The sequence below is a fragment of the Emiliania huxleyi genome (assembly GCF_000372725.1).
Source record: "Emiliania huxleyi CCMP1516 chromosome Unknown EMIHUscaffold_176, whole genome shotgun sequence".
NCBI lineage: Eukaryota > Haptophyta > Isochrysidales > Noelaerhabdaceae > Emiliania > Emiliania huxleyi.
In genome coordinates, this window is record NW_005200824.1 from 215785 (window position 1) to 226996 (window position 11212).

The window sequence follows — 11212 nt, forward strand, 5'->3', positions numbered from 1 at the left end:
CGTCTACAAGTACACGGGGCGGAGCTCCGGCCGAGCGGGTCGATCGCACCGTGTACTTGTAGACGAGCGTGTCATCTCCCCCTATCTCCCCCTATCTCCCTATCTCCCTATCTCCGCACCGTGTACTTGTAGACGAGCGTGTCATCTCCCCCTATCTCCCCCTATCTCCCTATCTCCCTATCTCCGCACCGTGTACTTGTAGACGAGTGTGTCATCTCCCCCTATCTCCCCCTATCTCCCTATCTCCCTATCTCCGCACCGTGTACTTGTAGACGAGCGTGTCATCTCCCCCTATCTCCCCCTATCTCCCTATCTCCCTATCTCCGCACCGTGTACTTGTAGACGAGTGTGTCGGCGTCGCGAGCAGAGTAGCGCCGCACCACCTTAGTCACCACCTTGAGGTAGTGCACGTGGCTGTCGCCTACGGCGCAGTCCCGACCCGCACGCTCCTCGCGGCCGTCGCCGCCGCCTCGCCGCCGCCGCCGCGTCGCTGTCGCCGGCGGCGTCCGAGATGAACGGAATCGACTCGAGACGGTGCGAGGTCGGCGAGTCGATCTCGAAGCGGTCCGCCTACCGCAATCGTGACACGCGCGGTGACGCCAACCGCGCCGCACGGGACCTCTTCTTGAGGCATGCGTCGCCTCGCTCAGCCTCGAGCGCTGGAAGCGAGAGAGCGGCTCGCCGTACCTGCGGGTGCTCTCGGGTACTCTCGGGTGCTCTCGGGTGCTCTCAGGTGCTCTCGGGTACTCTCGGGTGCTCTCGGGCCAATCTTGGGAGAGCGGCTCGCCGCACCTGCAGGCAACCGTGACGCGTCAGCGGCGGCGGGCGGGCGGGGGGGGGGGGGGGACCGCCGAAGGGCGGGGCAAGGGGGGCGGGGGAAGGGCGGAAGAAGGGCGGCGGGGGGCGGTGCGGGGCGGTGCGGCGTGGCAGTCGCGCCAAAGTTGACGGCGTGCGACGAGTTGATCTCCCCACATCTCCCCATCTCTCCCCATCGCTCACCAAAACTCGTTGACGGCGTGCGACGAGTTGATGAGCGCGTGCTCATGGTCGTGCTCCGGTGAGTGGAGGACGAGCTTCAGCACGCCCGGCACCTTGCGCACGCGGAGGTGGCCGGCGACCATGCAGCCTGCGGCGGAGAGATGGGTGAGAGATGGGGAGATGTGGGGAGATGTGGGGAGATAGGGGGAGATGTCCCTCTGGCCCGTGGTGCAGCGATCCCGACGAGGAGACGGGCGCAGTCGCGTTGTTGATTTTGAGGTAGGAGGTCCACTGCTTGTCTGCGTTGACCTATTCTCAGTCCTACGGCTGGTGTGGTGGCTCTTGAGTCTGGGGTAGGAAGTCCTCTGCTTGTTCTGCGTTGACCTGCGCCTCGCCCGCCCTGCCGCTCTTGAAGTAGATGAGGGGGTTCTCGCCTGGTGCGTCGGCGCGGCGCGTGACGTCCCCCGCTCTCTCTCTCCCTCTCTTCTCTCTCTCCCTATTGCGGTGCGCGGCTGCGCGCCCGGCATGAACGGGTCCGGCTCGAGGTATGGGGAGGTATGGGGGAGGTATGGGGGAGGTATGGGGAGATATGGGGAGATATGCGCGCCCGGCATGAACGGGTCTGGCTTGGCGTCCTTGGCAGGCATCTCCTCCGCGGCGTACGTGAAGCCGATGCACTCCTCGTTGTTGCCGCAGAAGGTGTTCGCAGCCACGATGGGCATCTTGGCGCGGTAGAGGTCGCGGCCCGCTGACAGGGCGCCGCGCCGCACCTATGGAGCCGAGAGATCGCCGAGAGGTCGCCGAGAGGTCGCCGAGATGCAGCAAGCAAGGCGCCGCGCCGCACCTCGAAGCGCGCGGCATGCTGCTTCCGCAGCACGGCGTGCGAGGTGCGGTAGGAGTCCTGTTCACAGCGCGAGGTGTGAAGAGACGCTGTTCACAGCAGCACGGCGTGCGAGGAGCGGCAGGAGAAGGCCATCTGCTTGCGCACAAAGCCGAGGATGGCGCCCACCGACCGCTCGTCGGTGAAGAGCTCAAACTCCTGTTCACAGCTGCAGGTGTGAAGGAGGCGCCGCTCACCGCCGCCCGCCGCCCGCCCGTCCCCAGAGCTCGAGAGGCCTTGTCGTTGCCGTCTTTGTACATGCGAAGCGTCGGGTAGGCGCGAATCATATGCTTGACGCAAAACTCCTGGAAGGCGACGCAGTCGACCTGACACAGAGACGAGCGGCGTCCAAAGACAGCTGTGAAGCGGCGGCACTCCTTGGGCGCGGCGGCGCGCGCGCGACACCTGCGCCAACCGCGTGTGCCCGTGGAACTCGAGGCTCGGCACCTTTGCGGCCGCCTCGAGGTAGACAGGCTCGAGCCGCTGGCACCAGATGCACCAGGGCGCGTAAAAGTTGACCTGTTCACAGCTGCAGGTGTGAAGAGACGCTGCTCACAGCACCAGGGCGCGTAGAAGCTGACCAGGCTGAGCTCGTGCTGCTGCAGGAAGGGGACGAACGTGTCCGGCGACAGCGGCTGCGAGAGGTCCGTGTCGGGCGGCTCCTCCTCATCCTCGTCGCCGTACGACGGCGAGACCGGCTCCTTGGACATGGCAGCGTCCGCCGCCCGCTTCGCATCCCTCGTCTCCACCGCGCTCACCGCCGCCGCGTCCCGCACGACTCGCTGGTTCGAGTCGAGCCGCCACTTGAGGATGTCCTGTTCACAGCGGAAGGTGTGAAGAGACGCTGTTCACAGCATCGAGTCGAGCCGCCACTTGGGGCTGTCCTTGCGGATGTCGTGTGTCGCGGCGCCCGTCATGTCGGAGACGTCCACCGAGAGGAACTCGCACGGCACCTGGTGCAGCGTGACGTTGAAGTTGACTCGCAGCGTCTCGTCGACAAGCTCGTCGACGACAAGGTCGGTGGTCGAGGTGACTGTGAGATACGCCGAGAGCTCAAAGAGGAAGAGTGTGATCAGCACAACCTGCGGGCCGGCAGGCGCGCGCAGGCGCGTGGAGCCCAGAGCGGGACCGCGGCGGCGGCTGCCCCGACGTGTGTGCCGAGTGCGGCGCGGGCAGCAGCGGGACTCCCTCATATCTCCGGCCGGTTCGGCAGTCCGGCGGCTCCTCTGCTTTGAGAGGAGCAGGCTCGGCGCCGGCGGCACGGCGGCGCGGCGCACCGTGCCGAGAGCGGAGATGATGAGGCCGGGCGTGGAGGTGACGACGAGGTCGTCAGGGACGTGTTTGAAGTAGTTCAACACAGGTCCGTAGCTCTTGCGTCCCATGGCCCCGAGGTGGCGGTCCTGTGGGTGGCGCGGCGAGCGCGATCGGGCGAGAGGGAGGGCCGGTGGTGCGGATGTGTGGCGCGACTCACAGCGCTGATTCCGCGTGTGGGCCGGCGCCTGTGGCCAAGTAAAACGCGGACTTAAAGCATCCGAAGGGAGGGATGGGTGACACAGGGATTTTCAATGTATGTTTCTCTCTCTCTCTCTCAATGTAAGTGGCTCTTACGTACATACCCGGGGTTTGCGACATACATTGAGCGTACAGGGTTTGCGATGAGGAGTGACCCGAACAGGGTTTCTCGCGGTCTCGGGAACCGTACCCGTACTACTCAAAAGTACAATATACTTTCTCACAGCACTAGCGAGATTTCGCGCGGAGGGCGTAGTGAAGCGCTGGGGCGCTCACTGTGTGTTATTCGGGTGGGGATCCATCAGTGGTAACCGGCTTTAGTCACAGATCCAAGCTCAGACGCCACACCAACACCACAAACACGCTCACTTCGCCGCTGCTGTAGATGGGCCCCCGGGGGCCCATACTACGTCGAAGTACGGACCCGATCTCGGCACTCACGGGCTGTCACGCGCCCGCGCGCGGCGCGGGCCGCACCGCCCATGCCCCCGGGTCACCGACCCCGCCTCTCGGCCCTCTCGGCCCTCAGGAGCGTGCGGGAGACCGGCGAGGGGCGCGCCGCGCGCCGCCTGCAGAGCCGCCAGAGGCATTGTCGCCTCCGCTGGCGGGGTTCCCGCGCGCGCGCCCGCCCGCGCCCGCGCCCGCCCACGCTGCGCCCGCGGGCTCCGGATGCGCCGCCCTCCGTCTCCTTCTTCTCGATGGCAGTCCGCACGTGCTTGTCGACGGGTCGGCGGCGTGGTCGAGGGGAAGGTCGCCGGCGGCCGCAACTCCGCCGCCGTCGCTCCGCCGGCTCTGACCGAGTATATCGGGCGTTGAGGGCGGCGGCGCAAGCGGATCTGGCGCATCCATCGCCACGAGCCTCGCGACCGCGGTCGTGGCACACCTGGCGGCGGCTCTCGGGGCCGTCTCTACGGCGCTCGACGCCGTGTGAGGTCGCCAGCGGCCGCAACTCCGCCGCCGTCGCTCCGCCGGCTCTGACCGAGTATCGGGCGTTGAGGGCGGCGGCGCAAGCGGATCTGGCGCATCCATCGCCACGAGCCTCGCGACCGCGGTCGTGGCACACCTGGCGGCGGCTCTCGGGGCCGTCTCTACGGCGCTCGACGCCGTGTGAGGTCGCCGGCGGCCGCAACTCTGCCGCCGTCGCTCCGCCGGCTCAACCGAGTATCGGGCGTTGAGGGCGGCGGCGCAAAGTGGGTCTGGTGCGCCACACGGCCACAACCCTTGCCACCGCCCTTGCCGCCGCCCTTGCCACCCTTTGCCGCCTTGCCTACGCCGCGGGCGGCGGTGAGAGCGGCCTGCTGGGCTAGCATGTTGTCCTTGCTGGGGACGGGCACGTGGAACGCACGTTATATGTTCGAACGGCCTCCGGGATTCAAACAAAAAATAGTCCAGGCCCTCTCGCAACCCCTCCGACCCCCTGGGACCCGTGGGCGTCGAAGAGGCGCTCTCGGGGGGCCGTTCTGAGTTCATACTACCTCGAAGTACAATATACTGCGTCAAAGCACCGGCCCTGAGTCCGCTCGGGGTTAGAGAGAGATGTTGTTGCGGGGTTAGTTAGTGCACCACTAACCGCCTCTGCAAGAGCACTGCGACGTATCGGGCTCATACTAGCACCCACCTCGCGAGCCGACGTTCTGGCTCAACGAGGCTGCTGCTGGCACTCGGGGCCGACTTTCTGGCCCAGCGAGGCCGCTGCGGGGCACACGGCGGCACGGGTCACTCCTCAACACAAACCCCGTCGAAGCAGGAAGTATGGGTGTGTGTAAAGGCGGCGCGGCACGGCAAGGGTCGGCGGTAAGGCGGCGCGGCGGCAACAGACGGCAGGCAGGGCATCGGACGGCGGGACAAGCGGCACGGGGCATGGCACTGTAGGAGCGGCGGTACGGCGGCACGGCGGTAACGGACGGCAGGGGGGGCGGCGGGCTAAACGGCAAGGGTGGCGCGGCACGGAGGAAGGAGCGGCACGGCAGGGAGGAGCAAGGACGGCGCGGTAACGGCAGGATCACGGATAGGCGTGGCACGGATAGGAGCGACTTGTCGGTGAGGCCGCTTGGGTAATACCGGACAACACGCTCTCCTCACAGGCTAGCAGCCTACCGCTAGCCCTACACTCGCACTCATGGTTGACGACGGACCACGCAGGGAGCAGCATCTGCAAAAGGAATCCCCAAATAGGGAAGAAGAAAGAAGAAATATGCTCGCCCGGACGCCTTCGCGGCCTCGCCGTGCTTTGCCTTCGCCGTCGCGGCCGAGAGCCTTGCTCTCTTCGTTCTCGCGGCCGAGCTTTCCGAAGGCCTCGATCATGACCTCCTCGCCTTCAACTGCGGGGGCCGCTCCCTATCCCTGAGCGGGCTCAATTTTGCTCTAGGCACTTAGGGCGTTCACACCTGAGCAGGCTCAATTTTGCTCTAGGTGCCTCCATTGCAATACGATTCGATCCCGCGTTCAGAGACAGAGTCGCCTGGTGCGTTGTTCGGTTTCGTCACGGGAGCCATGCACATACCAACCCTCGCTTGCCCCCCCCTCTCAGGGTTCCACCGCTCTGAGGCCGCCCCTTTGGTCGCTCCACGGCGCACTCCTGCCCGTCAAGACTCACGCGACCCTGCAGCAGAAGCTGCTCCGCCTGACTCTCGCTTCGGCAGCACGCCCGCACGAGGTGGAGAGGCTTTTGCTTCTCGGACGGGCCGGACGTGCGCCGGAAGCGGGTGACCGTCTCGACGCCGAGGAGAGCACAGAGCTGGGCGTCTCGGTGAGGTGGAGAGGCACGCTGCGGAGGACGACGTCGATCGGCATTGCTTCTTTCTCCTCGTAATACTACAAACGGTGGCGCGGCGAAGCGGCGTGAGAGCGAGCGGACATGATTGACAGAGAATTTTACAACGAACGACACTCCCTGATTGACAGAGAAAAAAGAAGCCTGTCGAGCCGCCAACGAGGTTCTCTTTTTCGCCGTCCCAAACTGTCACTCCCCTTTCTCCCGGCCGTGGGGCGCGGGCCCGAGAGTAATAAAAATTGAAGGCGCTGAAAGAATTTAAACAAAAGAACTCTCTCTCACAGCACACAGGCTCGACACAGGTGCGAACTGGCGCGTGCTAGTACTATCACCGGCACACCACCGGAGCCGCCTAAGCGACTCCGTTAAGAACGGCAATGCACTTAGCTCCGTGCACAATGCCGCTGTCCCCGCACGCTAGCTCGTTCACCGTCTGCCACGCCACAGCGGTGTGGAGAACGACAGACAAGCGCTGCATCTGCAGCCCGTGCCAGTTCTTGGTGGTCCATGTGACCTCATCGAGGTGCTGAGCGTGCGAAAGTTTGTTACTCAGCTGGTCCGCCGCCTGCCGAAGAATTCTGCGGACGCCGTCCCCGAAGCCGCCGAACGTCTCGAAGTCGAGCAAACGCAGGTCGCAATTCTTCTCCCGCGCGAACCGGTACTCGCCCTTCTCGTAGCGGGCCGTCACAGGTGCCCCCGCCTCCGCCTCCCCCTCACTCTCCCCCTCCTCCTCTTCCGCCGCCGCCGCCTCCGCCTCTGCATCCTCCGCCTCCCTCCCCCCCTCCCCCCCCCCTCCCGGCCGCGGCCATGCAGCATGCCCTAACACTAAGTCGAGCAGCGCCCGCTCGGTGTTGCCGAAGGCGACAAAAGCCCCCTTCCAGCCGAGCCGATCGCCACCCTTGCACGCAAGCGAGCTCGTCAGTTTCAAGTCGCCAACGAGGCGCACATGCCCTTTGCCAATGTTCGCCGCCGCCACGTCAGGTTGTTTTGGGTTACTGTAACTGAGGTGTGCAGTCGGCTCCATCTCGATGAGCATGCCCCACGCCGAGCGAAGGGTCTTGACGAGTCGTTTGAGCAGGTATTTGTGTCGTGTCGCGTGCTTCGCATCTGGCTATTTCACCCTTGGGTTTCTTGCCGTCGTGCCTGGGCTGTGTGCTGGGGCGGGTCCCCAAGGGTGAATCTGGCTATATGTGCATGCACCCCTTCACTGCCTTTAGACTAGCCCAAACAACTCACTGCCTTTGACATGGCGCTGAATCATACATGCCGCTGCAGCACCCTCGTCGTCGCTCGCTACAACGAGTCCCTCGACTGGACTACGGGCATCCAGGCGCCGGTAGCTGTGGTGCAGAAGACGGCAAATGTTGGTCGTGAGTCTCTCAGCTTCTTGCAGTGGATCGTTGAGCATTATGCGCACATCGAGCACGAGCACGTGTGCGTGTGCTTCGCCCAGGGCGGGCCGTTCATCTCCACAGGGCCATCGGGACAACCCTGCTACCTCACCGCACCTCTCGTCAACGCAGCACGCCTGAATGCCGACCAAGACGTCGCCCGCCTCGCTCCGTGCCAGGCAATCCTGCAGCACACGGCGTGTGGTCTGAACCCACGGTGGCAGCTGCCGTGCTTCGGGCCACTCCTCCGTGCTGTTCTCGGACGGCACGCCCCACCTGAGGACAGACTTTTTCGGACCTTTGCGGGGGCATTCATGATCGTGCGCTCCGCAGCGATTACGCGCCTGCCGCTCGACGTCTATTGGTACTTACTGGCGGAGCACTTTGGCGCCGGTTGTGCCCTGCGCGTGCCGTGGGCGATGGAGCGGCTTTGGCGACACCTCTTCATGTGCCGTGAATGCACACCGCACCAGAAGCTCGAGCTGCCTGTCTTGCGGGACCGGCGATGCCGCGGGGTCAATGGCTCCCGCGCGGCGCGGACCGGCCCGCCCGACTATGTGGCCTTCCCGCCGGAGCCACTTGCGGGGTTCGCCTGGGCTATCTAACCCGAACCCGAACCCGAACCCGAACCCGAACCCGAACCCGAACCCGAGCCCGATTCCGAGCCCGATTCCGAGCCCGAGCCCGAGCCCGAGCCCGAGCCCGAGCCCGGCGACGGGTACATCTCCAAGCTGGAGCTGCGCTGCACGCTGGGGGACGAGTACGAGGTCTGTCGGCTACGTAGTCAAGGGGTTGCTAGGGCAAGGGCTGGGGCGAGAGTCAAATTGGATTAGGGCTAGGGCAAGGGCTGGGGGGCGAGATGGGTTCACTCAGCTCCTATCCTTCTCGGCCCGCACGCTCCATATCTCCCATATCCCCCCACAGATGATCGCCTCGAGCGGCGGCGAGAACAGCTGCATCACCTTCGAGCAGTTCAAGGCGATGATGCTCAAGGACAAAGGCTTTCTCCTTGACGAACCGGAATCGGGTCTCGACCGGCAACCTCTCCGCACTCCCCACTTCGCGAAAGACGAAATCGGCAAAGGCCTGAGGCGCCGTCGCATCCGACAGGGGCGAGTGCGCTGCTGCCCCGCGCGCCTTACTTACCGTTACCCGCGCCGCTCCTCTTCTCCCCTTCTCGACACATGCACACATGCTGTGTTGGCGGCCCCCTCGGGCGGAGCGACGCATGAAATGTTCTTACTCGACCAACGCCAGTTGTAAAAACGGCTAACGGGTATACGCGATATCACACACACACGCCCCCTCGCCCCACGCCCCACGCGGCGTGCGTGCGACCCCCGCCCGAAGCGCGAAGGTGAATGAAGATGAATCCCCACCCGACCTCGCGTCTACTTGGGTTTGTCCGCGACACATCGCGGGAAGATACAGTGACTCGATACAGGCCCTTTTCTCGCGGCGGCACCGGGGATGCCCATCCAATATCACGGCACCCCCCCGCCGGGGCGTGAATCCGAGGCCATACTTTCCTCGTTTCCGCCACGCCCTTCCGCCACGTCGCCCCAAAGGAGGAAGGAGGAACGTCCCCTCGCAGCAGAACATGCTCGGCGTTCAGGCTGCAATCGCTGTTGTGTTTGCCATCGCGATGATCGCAGCTATCCTCGGCCCGTGCTCGATGCCGATCCACACGACGTGTTCGCAAGCATCGCACCTTTCGTTTTGCTCGGCGGATACCTCATGACTGGTCGACTAATCCTGCGCCGGAAAATCTTTATTGCACGAATGTTTCTGGCCAGCTCAGTGACGACGGAGCACGCGAATTGGCCACTGCCATCCCAGGCTCGCGTCTCTTCCAAGCCTGGGCGGCGCTAGTGAAAAGAATTCGTACACGCGTGCGGGCCGCAGCGGCGCTGCACCAAGCCCCTGTGATCGCTGCCCGGCCAGCGGCGTCAGAGCCTCCTCGCGTGCACCGGTATACATGCGCGCCCCCGGAGACGCGGACGACGCGTACGGTTTCGGCAACGGCACTCCCTCCTACTCGTACACGCCACAGCAGCCGCAGCAGGCTGCGCCGCAGCTGCCGCAGCCGACGGGCGGCGTCGGCTTCCAGCCACAGCCGGGCGGGTACGGCGGCGGCGGGTGGGAGAGCACGTCGGGGAGCATGGACGGCGGGGGCGGCCCGCCCGAGCCGAGCGAGGGGATGCGCAAGCGGAACCTGTCGGCGAGCTGGAAGCTTTCGCAGACGCTTCTCGGCGAGGGAGAGGAGGACGAGCCGCCCATCCTGGAGGAGCTCGGGATCAACTTTTCGCACATCGTCTCCAAGACGCGCGCGGTGCTGTGGCCGCGCCGGTCCAAGCTCGACCAGGAGGCGACCGACAGCGCCGGACGCTGCGGGCGACACGTCCACACAACACGTCCCTGAGACGGCTGCGCGACACTTTTTGCAGGTGATCGACGACTCCGCACGTGCGTCTCTTCACACCCTGAAGCTGTGAACGGTGTCTCTTCACACCCCGCAGGTGATCGACGACTCGGACTTTGCGGGCCCGCTCATCTTTTGCTTTGCGCTGGCGGCGGTGCTGCTGCTCAAGGGCAAGGTCCAGTTCTCGTATATATACGTCGTGTTTGTGACGGGCCTGCTCGCGCTTTGGGCGGTGCTCTCCCCGCGCGAGTAGAAGCAGCAGGCAGGGCCCCTGGTACGGAAGCGAGCACACGCCGAGACCCGCATCCGCACCGCAGGTGCTCAACCTCATGTCAATGAAGGGGATTGACATCTACCGCACCGCCTCCGTCCTCGGCTACTGCCTGCTGCCGATCGTGCTGCTCGCCGCCCTCTCGCTCCCGCTCGACCTGACCGGCGCGTGGGGGGCGCTCTTCGTGCCGCTGACGGTGTTTTGGTGCTCCAACGCCGCCGCCCTCTTCTTCGTCATCATCCTGCAGGCGGACGACCAGCGGTGGCTCCTCCTCTATCCCGTGATGCTCTTCTACACCGGCTTCGCCCTCATCACCATCTTTTGACGCCGGCGGCGACCGCCGCGCCGTTCCGGCCCCGGCCCTCCCCCTCCCCGTGCGCCTCGGTGAGAGCCTGGATCCCACGGACGCTCACGTCGCTGCGCGCAGTGTAGAGAAGTGCGCTGCGTGGCCCCTAGCCCGCAGTCCTCGGCTCATGCAGGCGAGCATAGCGGGTGGGGAGGCCCTAAAACGGCGGGAGGGGTAGGGCTATATCGATAGAGCTAGAGGGCTCAACCACCCCTCCACCCCTCCACCCTCCACCCCTCCACCCTCCCGGAGCGAGAGAGGTCTCCGTCTTCGAGCCCTCCCACTTCCACCCCTCCGACCGGAGGGCTCGCCAGCCCACAGGGCTGGAGGGGTCCCCGTCGGATCGGCGTCGGGAGGGCTCCACAGGGCTAACCCCCTCCCCGGACGCCGGGTGGGCTCGGAGGGACGGTCGGACAGGGGAGGATCTTCGTGGCGGGAGGGCTCGAGAGGGGTCGGAAGGAAGGGCCCTCCGGGAGGGGTCGCAAAAAGATAAAGAAAACGAAGTCGCGGCTTATGTGACTGCCCCCCAAGAGGGCTCGGAGGGCTCGGAGGGGTCGGGAGGGCTGGAGGGCTAGAGGGCTCCATTAGGGCTCGGAGGGGTCGATCCTCTGAGCCCTCCGACCGCTCTGAGCGCTCAGA

General features: G+C 65.3%; 4 protein-coding genes across 4 annotated transcripts in view; 2 read left to right on the forward strand and 2 right to left on the reverse strand.

Moving 5' to 3' along the window:
* The window catches only part of EMIHUDRAFT_456311 (hypothetical protein), a gene marked incomplete at its 5' end in the record, with an annotated part of 4263 nt that extends 769 nt beyond the window's left edge, over positions 1-3494 (reverse strand). Inside the window, 14 exons of the mRNA XM_005783860.1 lie at positions 330-421; positions 498-570; positions 642-687; positions 1000-1126; positions 1194-1287; positions 1363-1412; positions 1586-1748; positions 1823-1879; positions 1967-2017; positions 2264-2377; positions 2440-2673; positions 2791-2940; positions 3136-3258; positions 3471-3494. Coding sequence (XP_005783917.1) covers positions 330-421; positions 498-570; positions 642-687; positions 1000-1126; positions 1194-1287; positions 1363-1412; positions 1586-1748; positions 1823-1879; positions 1967-2017; positions 2264-2377; positions 2440-2673; positions 2791-2940; positions 3136-3258; positions 3471-3494 — 1398 coding nt within the window. The remainder of the gene's footprint in view (positions 1-329; positions 422-497; positions 571-641; positions 688-999; positions 1127-1193; positions 1288-1362; positions 1413-1585; positions 1749-1822; positions 1880-1966; positions 2018-2263; positions 2378-2439; positions 2674-2790; positions 2941-3135; positions 3259-3470) is intronic.
* Positions 3495-4458: 964 nt separating this feature from the next.
* Positions 4459-5522, reverse strand: EMIHUDRAFT_231895 (hypothetical protein; the record flags this gene model as incomplete). Its single annotated transcript, XM_005783861.1, has 3 exons — positions 4459-4637; positions 5015-5062; positions 5432-5522. 3 exons carry the CDS (start codon positions 5520-5522, stop codon positions 4459-4461), a joined length of 318 nt encoding a protein of 105 aa, XP_005783918.1.
* A 2104-nt stretch (positions 5523-7626) lies between these two features.
* On the forward strand, positions 7627-8789 carry EMIHUDRAFT_442228 (hypothetical protein). The gene is made up of 2 exons (XM_005783862.1): positions 7627-8301; positions 8459-8789. Exons 1-2 carry the CDS (start codon positions 7992-7994, stop codon positions 8545-8547), a joined length of 399 nt encoding a protein of 132 aa, XP_005783919.1. The 5' UTR covers positions 7627-7991; the 3' UTR covers positions 8548-8789.
* Positions 8790-9734: 945 nt separating this feature from the next.
* The window catches only part of EMIHUDRAFT_429722 (hypothetical protein), a gene marked incomplete at its 5' end in the record, with an annotated part of 2175 nt that continues 697 nt past the window's right edge, over positions 9735-11212 (forward strand). Inside the window, 3 exons of the mRNA XM_005783863.1 lie at positions 9735-9935; positions 10054-10188; positions 10274-10706. Of these exons, the coding sequence (XP_005783920.1) occupies positions 9735-9935; positions 10054-10188; positions 10274-10552 (615 nt within the window). The 3' untranslated portion in view covers positions 10553-10706. The remainder of the gene's footprint in view (positions 9936-10053; positions 10189-10273; positions 10707-11212) is intronic.

Coding starts and splice junctions, on each gene's coding strand:
- EMIHUDRAFT_442228 (XM_005783862.1), top strand. CDS start 7,992: ATGCACACCGCACCAGAAGCTCGAGCTGCCTGTCTTGCGGGACCGGCG. Junction 8,302..8,458: donor CGCTGGGGGACGAGTACGAG/GTCTGTCGGCTA, acceptor ATCCCCCCACAG/ATGATCGCCTCGAGCGGCGG.